We start from the raw sequence: 17,571 nt of genomic DNA, 5'->3' as shown, positions 1-17,571 counted from the left end.
TTTAGACTGTGGGGCAGTTAGCCTATGGAAACCACTAATTATCACACTGTCACCAATTTTCACTTCCTTCTCTGCCTACATCCATGTGTTGTCACTCACTGAAGAGGAGCTTCTGTTCATTCACGTATTCACGTATTCATTCATGTGCTTAAACTTGTTCCTGATACAATGTGATCCACTTTGATAATATGAATGTTATTTCTAAGATCTAGATGAATGACCAACTAACTATCAATATGTCACTTTGTTTCAGAGTGTTGTGCGTTGCCTTTGGCATCCCAAGCTGAACCAGATCATGGTTGGTACTGGAAATGGTTTAGCCAAAGTGTACTATGATCCTGTCAAAAGCCAAAGGTATGTAAGTATCTTCTATGATTAAGAAAATTATCTTTTTTTCTCAAATTTAGCCTGATTCTGTGATTCAATGACTATACTAAGAAGTGAGAAAAACTGGTCTAGTAACATTCGTCTTGCAGTTTTACTTATCTATAACAGTAGAAAGAGAAAAAATAACCCAAAATGTTTGCTTCTGAGAAGTGGTGCATTTTCCTCTGGGCTTTTCATGGTGCAGTATGCTGGCTGTTCTACCTGAGTTTACAGACACTTTCATTTTTTGATTGCATGAAATCTGCAGTAAGAATAACCACCCTTTTATCTTATCTCTTGGAGGTTGCTGAGGCAGTGTTACTGAATGAATATTTATTGTATTTAGTCATACTTTTTAATGTATATTTTTTCCCTGATGTAAAAATCTTGTTTAGAAGCATTAAATTTCAGTGTTGGTGAAGTAATACCGAAAGACCCAATTTGAGAAGGTGCAAACCAAGGAAGAACATATCCATCTTTCTGCTGGTCTTTTCCCTCATCCTCACTTATCATATGTGGATTTTGCCTGTAAAAAGGAAAAGGGAAAAGTGTTAGTGATTTATCAGAGATTTAGTTATTAGTGATTTATCAGAGGGTGACTTGTGAACCTGGAATGAAAAGGGCCTACTTAGTCTACAAATACTTGTCTTGTGATTAATTTGCTTTTACCTGAACTGAGGCATGCTTCCTTCCTGTCAGCAGGGAGGAAATGTATACTTCATTGATACTGAGTGGTATAAATACAATGTTCTTACCTTATATGAACTCATCTTTGTTTTGCTGGCATCCAAAACCAAACTGTGTTACAGTTTGTGGTTTCTGGATACTTACTCTGACCTGGACACTTGGAGGTGAAGATAAACTCTGGTTTACAAGATTATCAGAAATAAGTTTTATTTTTTGTGGTTTTGTCAGTTTAGAGAACAAGAGAGTTGGTCACCATTATTTGGACCCTTCTCCAGAGAGCAGCTAGAGTCTCCTAGGCACAGACCACAGAACCCCACTGCAGTTTTGTGTCCAGTTTTTTCCTGGTATTTACCATGAGGAGGAAAATACCACTAGTTTAAATCAATCTTGCTGCAGCCAAGCTTATGCAGTCTTTCCTGCTGCAGTGTTACAGACACTTCTGGTTAGATAACTACCACCTCTGCTGCTTAGGAAGAGTATTAGGAGCAAATCAATGCCCATGTTTGGAGAGGAGCACTTTCAATGTGCACACCATAAGTACTATGGACAAATGAAGTGTGAAATGAATCTTCCACCCTTATTTCTGCATGTCATATAAACCGCTCTGTAACAGAAACACTGTAATCTCTCTGCTCTCCTTCACATGTGCATGAACAGGCAAAGATACACACATTCATGAATATTTAAAGTGCTGTATAATTTTGTTGAGACTGTCTTGAATAAAAACTGGTTTCTGTTTGATGTAAACAGGCCAACTGAACTGCTCTGTTTCCTCCTAGGGGAGCAAAATTATGTGTGGTCAAAACAAAACGAAAAGAGAGACAAGCAGAGACTCTTACACAGGATTACATTATAACACGTAAGGAATTTAAACATATCTTTATAGCAGCATCCTTAGCTCTTTCTTAGGTTTGAAATTGTTTGCAGCTTATTAAGCTTCATATTTTTCCCCCTAAAAACTTGCAGTCTTTCATTAAGCATTGATCATCAGTATGAGATATTGGTGCTTCATGCAAATTTTTTGTAGCCTTGCACAACCGGAAAGGTATGTATATTCTGTATGCTCCTTAACTTTGTTAATGGTTGGTTTCTAGATTGTGGTGCACCCAAAAGCCTCAAAAATTTCAGAGCTTTCTTAAGTCTTCAGTTTTGAATGACTAAATTGTGGAGTGTAGATGGATTTAGGAAGAGTTTTGTGACAAAATCAGAGACTTGAGAGATAGGTCTTGTACAAATTCAAAGGATTTTTTAAAATTTATAACTTACCCAGAGTTGTATATGGTTTTGAGTAGCTTAACTACCTCTAGCCTCTGAGTTTTTAAGACCTTTTATTCATCTTAAGGCTCACTGATGAATAGAGAGTAGTTGTCATTGTTACTGTAAACTGTTTAGTGATCTGCCCCAAGAACAAATTTCACGATGGGATGAGGGGATTGACTGAGAGATTTTGGCCCTCCCCATTAGCATTACCCAACATAGTGTTTTCTCATGTGGAATGAGAACAGTCACACAGTTGTGTTGTCTTGCTTCTCTTCATCCTCTTCCGGCTCCATGATGTTTGTATTCAGCTCTAATTTCTAGTAGTCTTGGTTTTACAAATACTAAGACCATTTCTGTAAAACAAAAACAATAATGAACAAAAAGAAGCTTTAGAATGAGAAAGTTTGAGCGGTTTTGGTAACTAGACCCATATCAAGGCACTCTGGTTCTGGGTTCCTACCTCAGGTACTTTCCAGCTGCAGCTGTCACCAACCCACCCCACTGCTGCAGATGTCCAGCTCCAGTTTTTGGGCTAGAATAAGTAGCAGCTGCCAAAGATCAGGGATTTTTATCTTCTTTGGGTGCTCTTCTCAATCCATCCTTACAACATCCTTGACTGTAACAGTTTGTGTGCACTGTGTCTACACTGTAAAGAACTTCTGTGACTTTTAAAAAAAATTCCTGCTAAAAATCCAATGGAAATTGTGTGTTCAATGGCATTTATAAATGTCACTGAATGATACAGGTCCAAATTATGCAAAGATTCACGATTTTATCACTGAGTTCTAGCTGTTGAACTGTTTTTTCCATGTAATTTTGAAACTAAATAAGGATGCTTTCATATAAAGCAATGTAGAAAAACGTTTTAAGGATTTGCTTAGCAAATTTTTAAGTTGGTTGCATATTTTGGAAGCTTTTAAGAGGTTAGATGTCTGTCTTTTAAGTTTAGAAATAGAACTGGGAAGAACTAAAGATCTCTGAAGTGCTTTTGCAATGTGAACTGATCCCTTTTTCCCTTCTCCTCATCTTTTTTTTTTTCTCTTTTTTCTTTAGACTTTAGTTGCTCTTTAATATCAGAATTACCTGTAATGGCTACTTAAAATGCAGGAATGTTGTTTCAAGGGATCAGTGTCACTTCTGACACACAGGAATACACAGCTTGGGTTTCCCTTAGACAACCTTGACTCCACAAATGCCAAAAGCTTGGATCTGTGCATTAGTCACCTGAGATGCTCTATGGAAACTGATCAAGCTTAGTGCTTGCCAGAAAATTGTCCCAGGCATTTCATACTTCATGAAATCTGCAAAAATAAAACCTAAACATTTGTTTCCAAGAGTTTACTGCTGTGTCACCTGGCTGTGACTTTGCTCAGTCTAATAAGTTAAACAGGCTTACAGAAAAAAGCTGAAAACTCGAACTGCTTCAGGTCCCTGAATGCTGCCTGCTGGTTTTTTTATTCAATATAGAGATGAGGTTCCTAAATTTAAGATTTTTTGGTTATATTTAGCCTTTGTTGGATTGTTTGACCGCTACACAGTTTCCTACATGTTGGGAAACAGCAGCAGTGAGCACATCTGAATGAGAGCTAAACCTTACATCAAGAAATTCATGTCCCTCAATGTGATACTTCTTTGTTGCTGACAAATGAGTTTCTTGTCTGAGTGGACCTAAACCATTACTGTGATTGAAGGTGCTGTAACATGTTTATGAGGAAAAGTAAGTTTTCAGTCCTGACAATTTAGCCGGATTGTCTCAGTTATGAGTATTTTTCCAATGGTGATTAATCTTATAATTTAAGAAGGAACATGATTGTGACTTTATAGGCATAAAATTACATTTGGAGTCATTGAGTGGTTTCCACCCCACGCTGTTTCAGATCCAAGAATGTATCAAGAGCTTTGTCATGTTCTTAGAATATGAGAAAGCTGTAGAAACATAAAAGATCAGAAAAAAGCAACCGGTTGGTCACAATGCTAATGTTGAGAACTGAATGACAGAGGAATGAATTAAATATGCATAAGCTGTGCAAACAGTATTTCAGATGAGAGGCTCCTGCCTGAAAGAACCCTGGTATCTGGCTGCTTTCATCTTTGAAAAATTCAGCAGAAAGAAACCCTCCAAAGTACACCTCAGTAGACCACTGTTTGTATATGGTAGAACTGGGAGGTTGCTCCTGCCACCTTTTCCATTGCAAGAAAGAATCCAAGTCTTTGCATTTAAAACCTTAAAAAGGAAATGGAATTTCTAACTTTTTTTTTTTCTCCAAACTGTGACTCTTCAGCCCATGCACTTCCGATGTTCCGTGAGCCACGACAGCGAAGCACTAGGAAACAGCTGGAGAAGGATAGGCTGGACCCCCTGAAGTCTCACAAACCTGAACCTCCAGTAGCAGGAGCAGGTAATCTAGGCATAATCATTTCAGACTCATATGCCAAAGGAACATCATGCCTTGGTTCTGCAATCCTTTTAAGTTTGTGTGCAAACCTTTTTGGGTGGTGACTTTACCCTATAGATGTATGGGCAGTGTCAAGCACCGTAAGACATTGATGTCTTTGATTGGAGTGCTAGTCTGCAAAAAATTAATAATCACAATGACTTACTCTGAGTTATATGATCAGTAAAACACTTGTGTGAATGCAGCTCTGAATTTGACTCCTCCTATAGTACTAAATAACTTCTTTGCACCAGACCGCTGTTACAGATGTTGCATATTTCTTAAGTATTTTTCTCCTTTTGCTTCAGGTCGGGGTGGGCGTGTTGGAACCCATGGAGTCACCCTGTCATCATATATAGTCAAGAATATTGCACTGGATAAGACAGATGATAGCAACCCTCGAGAGGCTATTTTACGTCACGCAAAGGAAGCGGAGGAGAATCCATACTGGGTTGCTCCGGCATATGCTAAGTAAGGAAACAATTTAAAACACAAGTAATATTTCTGGAGGCCAGTGGGAGTTCAGTAAAAATAGAAGAGACGTTTTTAGTGGTGTACTTTGCCTTTTTTGGATTGCTGCCACAAATTCGTAAACCAAGAGTATACCATACACTTCTATGAAGATGAGAGTTTCCAGGAGGTTAAGTTGTTGAAATTTCACATTTCCACTTTTAAAATGTACCTTTCAGTGCTAGAAAGTTATTTTAAAGCTTTCTAAGTTATTAGAGTTTAGAATCTTCTAATCGATGTCTGAAATTGCAATATATCTTTTAATAGGGTACTGTCGCATTGACATAATGGGATGATTTTCCAATATGGCCTCTAGTTCTGACTTATTCTTAGGTTAAACCTTCAGAATAAGTATTTGGTGTTATGACATCATATTCTAGATGATTTCTTGGCTGTCATAAGTTTTATCTGAAATTTTCCTTCATGAGGACCCGCGTAACTGCTTGAATTAGCAAATTTTAAGGGTTACAGCAATATTAAAAATTGCACCGATAAAATCTCCTACCAAAAATTGAGCATAAAGAACTAAGTTTTCAGTTGTTACATAAATTAAAGAGCTTCATCAAGACTTTTATAGTAATACCTTGGTAATCCCACAGATGGTGATTTACTCAATTTAAATGGTATGTGTGAATGTGGTATTTGTATGTATGTGTTACAATGAAAATTGTGCAATATGCTTCTAGAATGCTTTCTGCCAAAGGGGTTTTTTCCTAAAAATAAATATATTTCAAACAATTAAATAAATACATTCACAATAATACTAAAATAAGTGCTAAATAAATGCATTTCATACTACTGAACAGAAAGTTCAGTAAATTTAAAAATTACTGGCATTGTCACATTTTATTATCATTGATGGGTTTTTTACACAAAATAATCTGTCAAGTAGTGTTTCCAAAATGCATAAGGAAAACATTTTGAAGACATGAAATAGTCTTCACAGAACAGTCTGCCAGTAATGAATTGTTTTTGTTTTTTGCAGCCCAGTGTTCTATCTCCAAGGCTGCACATGCGTTAGTACTTTACTGACTACTTTCTTTATTGATGTTTAGCTCTGCAGTGAAACAATCACCACCTCTTTCCAGAAACTTGAAATATATTAAGAATCATAGCTTATTTCTAATGGTGACACTTGCTTTCTGACTTGGCCCACATGTTCACAAAAATAACTAAATCCCTGTTTCAGAGCAGCTTGAGAATGTCAGTGAGCCAGCCTGACTTTGGCTGAATAGTTAATAAGTATGGCATACTGGTAATGGATAAGTATGGCATTGATGTTGTACATCAAACCAGTGCACTCTTGGTACCAAAGAAGGGATATTTGAAAGCCTAATTCTCTAGCAATTTTTGTAATGAATATGCTAAATATTGATTTTTAATTGTTTGAAAGTTCATGTTTGCTAGAGATGAGATATACTTGGAATGTGTAGTCGTCTGGTTTTATTTGAAGCATCCATGCTCAAAAGAAAATCACACATTCCATCAGGTAGGTAGATACCTCAGTATCTTAGTAACTTTGTTGATTGCATATTAAGTTTCATCCCTGACACCTGCAGTGTAGTAGACATGAAAGTTTTAAAACAAAGCTGTGTTACAGGAGGCTTACTGTGTCAGGTGGCCAGATCTCATTACAGTTCCTTGTTAAAGATGTGGCTGCAGGGGAAGAAGAGAGCTGGCTGAGAAGTGGGCAGGATGCAAGTCCAGACTGCTATTAACTTACACACCAGACGGTGATATGTATGTGGGGGAATTGGACTGCAGCCAGCAGCATGCTGCCTTCATGGTTTTGTCAGCTGATAAATCTCATGCTAGTAAAGCTGCCATTATCCTTGCTTTAAAAGCTTGACTTTAGTGTGTGCTCTATGCAAACAGCATTTTAAAAATTGTCATTCTTCTTATTATTATTGTTATCATTGGCTAAGACATTGAAATGCAGAAACTTTATTATTGTGTTATGTTCTTAATTTTCAGAAATGGGGGTCTATATTATCAGCCACAGAAAGTTGTGGTAGTTATATCCTGTGTGTGACTTTATAGAGCATGTATGTTTAACCTGTATATAACGCATCTCACAGTTGTATTTACACATTTATATTTCATAAAATATGCAAATTGCAGATAATTGATATAAATTATCATGTAATACTGGTTTGTATACTGGATAGCTGCTTTAGCTATAGCATAAGATTTACTGTAGGGTTAAGAAAGGTGAAATTCTGATATATACTTAAAATTACATACTGTCTTAAGGCCTAAAAAACATACATCCAGTATGTTTCATTTTTTAAAAGGTGTTTATTCTTTTACTGCCTTATTCTTCTGCTACCAGTTTTTCCACATTTCTTGTAGTAAATTTTCACTTAAACATGGTATAAAACTATCCACTTGATATATCTTTTGTTTGACAAGGCTTTTGGTCTCGTGTTGTCTAACGGATGGTTATTCACATAAAGTTTTTCATTCTCCTTCTTCAGAAAATGTCTAAGGAAACTATAGTTACTTAATTTTCTCCAGTGATAGTTATTAAATAATTTTAAACCAAGAAGATTAAGAAATACTCATTTTTTGGTTAATCAGTTTTCATAACTGGGAATAAAATGACTGGCGTAGAGTTCATCTGGTCCTGATCCATAGTGCTTAGATTATTTTGAATGAGATAACTGATTTAATGCTTTTTTAATTGTATATGAGGGAGAGTGACTTTTTACATGGGCAGATAGTGATAGCATAAGGGGGAATGGTTTTAAACCAAAAGAGGAGAGATTTAGTTTAGATGTTAGGAAGAAATTCTTTTCTCATAGGGCATTGAGGCACTGGAACAGGTTGCCCAGAGAAGTGTTTCCCATCTCTGTACGTGTTCAGCTTGGATAAGGCCCTGAGCAACCTGGTCTAGTGGAAGGTGCCCCTGCCCATGGCAGGGGGTTTGCAACAAGATGATCTTTATATTCCTTTCCAACCCAAATCATTCTATGATTCTATGATTTTTACTTCAATAAATCTTACAAGAAATACAGGATTTCTGCTGTTAGTTTATGCTTTCTATGTAAAAATGCATCCTTTTTTTTTTTTTTGAGTTAAAGGTGCCTAATTTATTCTTGAAGCCAAATAGCCATTTGCATTATTTATCATTTCAAAATTTTTTCAAGCTTGTTATCATTAGCATGACCTTTCCATTTCTCCTGACATTTGAGCCAGAAAGGAGGGGGAAGTACGTAAAGAGGTAGAAGGATGGGTGAAAAAAACATGCTGCTGAAAAGGATACTGGGGATGATAAGAAGTACATGCTCAATCAGGAGACGACATGTCACAGAAGCCCAGTGTGAATAAAGTGTCAAATAAGATGTGATCAACACAGCAGAAAAGTCATAATGGATGAGGATAAAGAAAAGATCCTGAGATTTCTCAGGAAAAAGCTTGTTAGAAACCTTGGCAAGAGCCATTCCAGTGGAGTGAAAGGAAAGGAAGGACAGATTGAAGATTTCAAGTAAAGAACTACAGGAAAGGAACTTGAGGCATCAGTTGTAAATGTTTGAAAATTACATTCTTTGTGAGCTGTTTGTTTTAACACAGCTGTACAGATATACTATAATGACTTCAGATGTCCCTCTGAAGGATCAGCAGGAATTACTAAGCATTGTAGCTGAGTGCCTAATCAGGCCCAGATGCAGCTCTCTTATGTACCAGAGGGAAGATGAGGGTGAAATTTCCCTCCTCACCAAGGTAAACCAGAATTCTTGAAAATACCTTTCAGTTCAGTGAATTTTGCCCCTATTTTGCAGTCTTTGTCATTGCTGCTTGTCCCAGGCAAAAAGGAATGACTTGAAGCAACAGTCGGTAGCTGTGCTGTGTTCACTGAAGTTTTTCTCAAGGGCAGTACCGGTGTGTGAAGTGTTAGTCGTGTAGTTTCTTGAGCACCTTTAGCTGAAAAATCAGAACTGAACAGAATGTTTTGTAACAGTGACCTTGTTGGCACATGTTCATATATTTACCCTAAATATATTTTTGTAAATTGGTAATTTTGAGAGGCAGGTCCCTGAGATTCAGAGTAGAGTCAGAGTGGTTGGTGGGGTAGAGAATAAAGAAAGGGCCTGATGCTGAAAACCTTAACTTTTCAGTCTGGAAGTAGCCTTTATGACATGATTCTTGTTTCCAAGCATGCTTTAAAGTCTTTTTTCTTTGTTTCAGTGCAATATAAACACAAATTTCAAAAGTTACTTCGACATGAGTCACATGTTGTGATATGCAGTTGTCATCTCCAGCTGGTTTAGCTGCAGCAGTATTATTTATCTGCTAGTCTGTGATCCTCAGATGTCAATGAGATACTTTTATTGGATCCCTGAAAAGCAACAAAGAAAAACAACCCATAACTAGAGGGATTATGGTGACTCTAAAGCGGTCTACATGGCCTCTGGAAATTTTCTAGGGGTCTGCATGTCTGAATATGTTGAAAACCACTGAAATAAAAGAGAAGCAGATAGTATAAATAAATCATGCTAATTTGCTTTCCCATTTTTGTTTGCAGCTTGTTCCTGTAACCCACAATAGGAATGCATTTTTCAGTGTATGAGATACTGGTTTCCGCTGACAGTCATGTGGAAACACAGGATCACAGAATAATTCAGATAGGAAGGGAATGCCTGAGGTCACTTAATCCAAGCTCCTGCTTAAAGCATATTCACTTAGATGAGGCTGCTCAAGTCCAATTAGATTCAGGTTGTTCAGGTGCTTGCCCAACTGAGGTTGAGTGTCCTCAAGAAAGGAGATCCCACAACACCTCTCTGGGCAGCCTTTTATAGCAATCTGGTTGGCAGGGGCAATATGCCCTTGCTAAATCCGTGATGGCTGTTCCTTTCCACCTTCATGTACCTGGAAATGCCTCCCGTGGGGATTTGTTCCATAGCCTTCCTAGGAAATGAGATTAAGTAGTTCCCCAAATCCTCCTTTTGCCCTTCACAAAGGTGATGATGTTTGCCTTTTCTAGTCCTTGAGACCCTCTCCCAGTCACCATGCCATCTGGGAGATGATAGAGTGCCCTTGCAATGACATGGGCCAGCTCCCTGGCTACCTGTGGATCCATCCCATCTGAAAGCATGGATTTTTGCATGTTTAATGAGCTACATTCTCTCTGCCATCCTCTTGGTAATGTCTCACTCCCTAACAAAGATTTTGCTGGTAATGTGGGGGTCCTTGGGGGCGTGAGGACAGACCTCAGGGAAAATGGAGCAAACAAAAGCCTTTAGTATCTTGACCTTTTCCATATGCTGCGTCAGTGGTTTACCTGCCCCATCAAGAACATTTTCCTTAGCGTTTCTTTGACTGTCAGTGTAGCTGTAAAAGCCCTTAGTGTTACCTTTCACATTTCTTTTCTGTTTCAATTCCTGCTGAGCTTTGGCTCTCCCAGCTCTGTTCCTCCATGTTCATGTAATGCCTCTGTTCCTTTTGGCTAAGGTTGCCCCTGCTTCCTTTGTCTGTGTTCTTCCTTTTTGGGGTTCACACATTATCTTGGTCAGATCTATATGCATCCATACAAAGCTACTGCCAAACTTTGCTTTCTGCACATGAAATGCCATCTGTTTTGAGGAGACTGCCCTCAAAGATCAATCAGCTCTCCTTGGGCCCCTTTGCCCTCCATAGCAGTCTCCCATGGGATCTGCCAAGCAGGTCCTTACCAAACTGAAATCAACCCCTTAAGTCAAGAGTAAATAAAATTGAGAAATTTGATGGGGAAAAGAACACAGCTTTCCACATGTATTGTTTAGCCCTCAGAAATAAAAGTATTTCTAAGTAGTAAACTTGTTTTGATAATTTTTGTATAAATATTCATCATACAGCAAACTCCTACTATGCTAGCAGCCTCTAGTGCAGTTACTAAGCAGAAAAATTTGTGTTTAAATTAAATTAAATGATCACTACTGATAAGGCAATAACAAAAACAGTGTAATAAAATGATCAGGCATATAAATCACCCTAGGTGCCCCAGTTATGGCTGCATAGCTTGTGGAGGTGGAACAGTTTACATTTCAGCCGAGCTGAGGCTACAGCTATTTCATGGTAATTTTAAAAAAGCGAGGTAGCAAGCAGGCTTGATTTCCTCTGTATGTTATTGCTTTAGCTGGATAGTGCTAGATTAGGCTACGGGAGTTTTTTTCCTTCTCCCCCCACCCCCAGTTTTGCTGCACTCAGTATCACATTTAGATTAACTGAAGTCTCTGACTTTTTTTGTGTGCCACTCCTATTCTGGAAAAAACAGATTTTGCTGCTTGTTTCATGAACTTATTCATTCTTCTAAGCTGGAAATTTCTGTCCAAATTATGACAGTTGCAGGTTTATGGTCAGAAATGATAATTTGCACTTGATTAGTTGCACTTTACTAATGAACATCTCAGTAGTGATGTGATCCTATTTAGATACCTTTCATCTGTTGTGTTAAAAGGAAGGTACAGTGTCAAAATGAGCTGAATAAACTTCTGTCAGTATGTTCTGAGAAAAGGAGAAGAAGATTCCATGCATTCTTCTTCTTCAGTAACTAACAAAGTTCAATATTTCAGCCAATAAGGCCTTCATCCCTGGTGTCTGTTTTGGATTGAATGTTGATTTTTTTTTTCCCATTTTTTAAAAAAATCCTTCTTCAGTGATGGGTTAGGTAGAGTTTATGTAACTATTTTCTAATGAAATATTTTAATTGGAAAATATTTTTTAATCTTAGTCATGATTTCCATGGACGGTAAAATGACTCCTCTAACTTCCATAGTGTAGGTCCTCATCTGAGTACAAGGTCTGCTTGGGGGTACTGGAACCTTCAGCCTGCACCCAGGGACCATGTGCCAGTGAGAGTTCAGCAGTTGGACCATCTCTGGGACATCTTAGTATGCTCATTACCTCCATGTCAAGCTTGGAGGATGGAGGAGAAGGCAGGCCAATAGAAAGATCCTGTATTTAAGGGGAGCTGTCTTTGACTAGTTTTAGTGATTTTAAATCTGTTTGTTCCACATATTTAAGAATTGGAGAATCCTGGTCTTTAATAGGTGATTGCTTGCTATTACTCTTCGAGGGCAGAGGCAGCATTGAATTATGCCTATTGTGTTATGTAAGGCAGACACAATATTGTTAAGATTTTTGCATTTTGTAGGGTTTTTTACAGTTGTTATAATAATGGCATTTCACACCCTTAGACTGCTGTAAAAACATTAATTAATACATTAGTGAGATGATGACTACCTTGGCTGTGTTTTATGCTTTGTCATGTCTGTTTTAACGAGAAGTTGAGCACAGCCAGCATCGGTAATCCAGGAGGTTCAGCTCTGCAGTGATTGTGCTGAGAAATAAGCTGGAAGAGGGGACCATGCAATGACTAAAGTGTAAAACAGGGGAACTGAATGTCCAAACAGTTTATTGAATTGCTACTTGATACTGTGTTCGTTTAAAAAGTAATCAATAATTATTTTTATAAAGTTTAAGTGGTATTTAAAATACAAGTAAACAGTGGAGGAATTGATACCATCAAGCTTGACTGTAGGATACACTGTGTTGTCGTATGAAGATCATTAGGTTTTTTTTATGTTACAGTAGTGGTGGATAAAGTCTCTGGAGAGAAAGCTGCTTTTTTCATGCATAGGCTTAGCCAGAAACCTGGCTTAGCTGTTCTGTTTTCACTTACTGGCTGCTGTCGTACTACAGTGTATCAAAATGGAGGTTTCTTTTTAAAAAGTCATGGAATGAGGAGACCAGTGGCTCCAGGTTTCTAGAATTGAATTCAATGTAATTTTTTCTCGCTTCTATCTTAATTTTATTCATGGAATACAGATAATGATTGTGAGCTGATGAGGAAATAATACTTGCAAAATATGTGTGTTTGTTATGCTTGTTTGCCTGTCAGCTGCAGGTTTCTTCAGTTCTCAGGAGGTTAGTTGATATGTCAATGTCAAAAATAAAAAATGGGTGAGTCTAGAATGCTCTTTTTTAAAGTATATATTTGTGTATATATATATGTACATATCTTGTTTGTGTCTAGTGCCTGTCTAATGAAGTTTCTGATGAAGTATTGTAGTCTGACCACTATTTTAATCTTTTTAATGTTTTCTAGAACACAGCCCAAAACAGTTTTTGCAGAAGTGGAACCAGAAGATGATGAAACAGACAAGCCAGAGTGGAAAAAACGTAAAATTTGAAAAAAAAAATTTGGTTTAAAGAAGAATGTTAGAGCATTTGAGACAAAATGAAACATTTGTTTATTTGGGGTAGTGGATCAAAATTTGAAAGCAAAAATTACTTCCATTTATAAAACTTGCTGCAGTATAAAAGGGGATTGTTGTACTTCACTGGCTTAATCTCAGATCTGAATTTTGTAATAAAGAATTAATTGTGCAAATAACTCCTCTATGTCAGTTACTTAGCTTTGTGTTTGGAGTGAAAAATATTTCTTTATAAATAGTGAATTCATTATATCGCCAAAATTTTTTTTTCATTACTACCAATCTTACAAATGCTGTGTGATGACAGTGTTCAATGATTTTAAGTATACCAATAAAATAATACAGTTTCTCAGAGTCCTTTTTATTTTTTCCAGTTAAGAGCTAACAAATTACTTCATTCTTTACGGGTGCAATGAAGTTTAGATTAATTATTGTGGAATATTCCTGGTTAGTTAATTTGTGTGTTCACATGAGTTTGAATTCAGTTTACACTCTGTGAATTTTAGAAAACATATTTTCTAGTGTCTATCCTTCTTTGCCTGGTGTTCTTTTTAAATGTGTGTAGTATCTCACAGTAGTATTGAATACAGCTTTTGTTTTTTAAAAAAAGTAGAATATAAATGGACAATTGCATGTTTTGATTTAATAAAAATAATATGTTTATTGCCTAGTTGATGCAGAATTTTGTGCAGTTTACTATGTATGGATGAGTTTTAGGATAGAATAGGTCTGTGTAGTTAATACCAGGTCTTTATATGTATTGACTTTGTTGTGTGCTGGAATTGTGTACATCTGCCTCACACTCCCTGAAGACTGATACTAACCATTTTAAAGTGTTTTTTCTAAATACTGAAAGTTCTCATTTTTTAGCACAGAATTGCAATTCTGATTGTCATAAAGAGAAGAACGGATTTAAAACTAATGTCCTTTAGAGAAGGATAAAGGAACCTAGGTTAGTTTTAGGCATTCATGTTGTGATTATAGTAATACACAATATGCTAAGTATTGTGATTATAATAATATACAATGCAACAAGCAGTCTGCATTTCCACTAAGAATAGAGAGTAATAGACATCATAAGCAATCAAGCTTTCTTATGAATAGATTCTGAAGGCATATTTTAAGACTATATTTAGCAAAGCCCTTAATCACCCTCCTAACCTCAAGAGCATGGTCCTGATAGTCAGCAGAGCTTAGATCTCTTTTTTAAGAATTGCTCTGCATCACTATTTCATTGTATGATTTCCTTTTCGAAGCTTATCTTTCTTTTTCAATTATAATTTTTATACTTCAGTGAAAACTAAGCCTGACTTCAAAAGGTATAATGAGAAGCATTGGCATAACATTCCCACAATAAAATATTTCCACTGCTTTCACTAGTGTAATGTTTTGATGAGACTGAAATTTCACTAAATAGTCCACAAGTTTTCTTTGACTCTCTTAAAAATACTCTAATATGTACTTATGTATCAATGTCTAATTTACAATTGCAGCTGTAATTTGTAGAATACATAGGTGGACAGTAAATGGAGGAGTAAAGGAAATTCAGATAAAGAGCAGCAGTTGTTAACAAGACCTGCTGAAGATCACCCTATGCAATGCCCCGGTCAGCAAATAAACATAAAATGGCATTGCTGCATTTAAGAATACCTTTTGTCTTATTTTTCATCCAAATATTGCACTACAAAATAAAGTATTTTTAAAGAAATTTCTATAAAATCTTGAAAAATAATTTTTAGGCTGAATATGAACATTTCCTTTGTTAGTTGTTCACTGAGGCAGTGTGGCTTAGGGAGCAGAGCTGCAGGGAAAGGCAGATGAGAAAAAATGTTGCAGCTGTTCTCTGAGCATGAGAGGAGCTTCTCCTTTTATGTTGTTATTCATATCAACTGGATCTTGTTTTCTAATTCTTAAAAGAATTAGTTCTGTAAGTGAACGCTGCAAAAGTTCTGTTAGAATTTCTCTGAGTGTTCATCCTTGTCACTTGCAGTGATTAATTGTCCTGAATGACTGTTCTAGCAGCCTAGAATTTAAAATGGTGCCTGTGCAGATATGTGTTGAAAAGATTTAAAACTACTTAGGTTGCATTTATACTTTGACTCTTGGCTTGGTTCGTTTGCCATAGTCCTTACACTGGATTTTCAGGCATGTTCACCAACAAGTCAAATATTATCACATTTTTAAAAGCAGTTTTAAATCTACAACAGCTCAATGGTAAGAGTTAATCTAATCGAAAAGAAGGTATGAACAGTCTGCTTGACCACACTTGTGTATGGTCAAGCGGTAAACTCTGACTCCAGCCTTTAAGTTGTCCAGGGAAACATCCTAGTGTTAAAAATATTAACATGAATAAATACTTTGTATGACAGGTGCAAACTGGCATATGAGAAACTATAGTTGTATGAATTTTTTTAAAATCTAATTTTCTTATAAACTTTGCAACGGTTTTAGTAATTGCCAAGTTGTGATCTCGGTCCTCTATCTGTCCAAATTTAGTGTTAAAGTGGCTTTTGTTTCCACATTTCTGACACAAGGTGGGTTTATTTTGTTTGCTTGCTTCCTTAGAAGACTTGTTTTATTGAGTGCAGAAAGGCTTCCATGGTCCTTTCTCCGAACCTGGATTCTTCTGTGCAGCTTCTAGATGTTTTTTTGTAGCAATTTATGGTTGTCAGCCCTTTGCACTAATGACAGTTTTTGTGGGCCAGCGCTGAGGTACCTCTGGCCTGTCCGTAGGGCCAAGGCTCTTCCCATCAGATCATTGCAGCCCCCCAGCCACCTGTCAGCCTGGTTTCCCATTCCTTGTTTGTTGCTGCTGCTGTGACAGAGGTATTAATTTGACTCTGTAGTCCTTTGTCTTGTCCTGTCCTCCTTATTCCTTGGCCTGTCTTGTTTTTTAAGTCCTCTGCAACACATGAGAAGATTGGCAAGTCCTGGTGCTTTTCCATCAAGTAGTTTGCTACTACTTGATGATTGTTTTAAGTTCCTCTCTAGTCTGTTTCCTGTAACCTATAGTTTACTGAAGATGATGCATTTGCCTCTAGTTTTTGTGATTGATAGCAAGAACTGTGAATTTGTGTCCAGAGACCTTCAGTCACTGGTTCCTTGCTTATGACCACATGCCTAGTTTGATGTTCTTTGTCGTGCTTGCCTTTTCTCTGTTGGGCTGTAGAAAATTATGTTTTATGGGAATAGAAACCATCATCCTTTATCCTATCAGTTCAATCTCTACTGGACCCTGAGGAGTGTTCTGCCATGAGTGGCATTGCTACCACAAAGTGCCCTTCTCTTGGTTAGATGTTTATCTTTCAGTTTCTTTGACCTCTGATGCCTTTGGGGGTGTCCAGCTTGAGACATTGTAGCTCACATCTTCCTTTAATACTGAATCATGAGAATTTTGATGTGGCCTGTTAGTCACAATAGTATTGCAAAATCCGTCTTTTATTTGTTCGTGATACTAAATGCCTGTATATCCTTCTAGCCTGCCTCTCAGCAATGGGAGCTTCCTGAAAGTCCTACAATTACTCTCATTAAAAACCAGCAGGCTTGTTCTGATTTTTTACCATGGGCAGGCTAGGAGTTCGAGGGGTTCTGTCCCCTGTTGTTAATCCCTGGTGCTTCTCATCTGCTGGACTGTTTCATGCACATACGTGAATAAAGAGCTGGATAGTTGGCTAGCAGAGATGTCCTTATGCTTGCCTGGCATTGAAGCACAGACCTATCTTATTACATCAGTTTTTAAATCTGCTAGGATTTTTGGCTAATCCCATTTAAACACAATTTTGTATACAATAGACACTCAATATACACTTCATCCTCTGGGGCTTCAGCATCTAATTGCTTCATGCAATCTGGGTAGCTCTGAAATGTGAGATATTTGTCTGTAGCATATCCCCCCAGCTGAAATTTGCTTTGGATGTCAAAGCTTCCCATCCTACATACAAAGGTAGTGGAGCATGCTGACAGTCTCCCACTTTGGCAGCAGTGTCTCAGATCAGCTTGTTGGAATCTCCATAACCTATGTGTCACTTGAGAGCCTTGGCAGTAGTTTTTGATATTTTTTTTTTTAATGGCTGATGATCAGACAGTATGTTCATCTTGTTCTCTGAGAGATGACTCAA

General features: G+C 37.3%; 1 protein-coding gene across 2 annotated transcripts in view; it reads left to right on the top strand.

Moving 5' to 3' along the window:
• Positions 1-14,308, top strand: part of WDR70 (WD repeat domain 70) — a 131,683-nt gene extending 117,375 nt beyond the window's left edge. For both annotated transcript variants that reach the window (XM_027709133.1, XM_027709131.1), the window contains exons 14-18: positions 254-354; positions 1,833-1,912; positions 4,596-4,712; positions 5,057-5,219; positions 13,345-14,308. In XM_027709133.1, coding sequence (XP_027564934.1) covers positions 254-354; positions 1,833-1,912; positions 4,596-4,712; positions 5,057-5,219; positions 13,345-13,429 — 546 coding nt within the window. In that variant the 3' untranslated portion in view covers positions 13,430-14,308. The remainder of the gene's footprint in view (positions 1-253; positions 355-1,832; positions 1,913-4,595; positions 4,713-5,056; positions 5,220-13,344) is intronic.
• Positions 14,309-17,571: the final 3,263 nt, after the last annotated feature.

This window comes from Neopelma chrysocephalum, unplaced genomic scaffold (assembly GCF_003984885.1).
Source record: "Neopelma chrysocephalum unplaced genomic scaffold, ASM398488v2 Primary Assembly neopelma1_96688, whole genome shotgun sequence".
In the NCBI taxonomy this organism is placed as follows: domain Eukaryota; kingdom Metazoa; phylum Chordata; class Aves; order Passeriformes; family Pipridae; genus Neopelma; species Neopelma chrysocephalum.
This window is presented reverse-complemented; position numbering and strand designations above follow the sequence as displayed.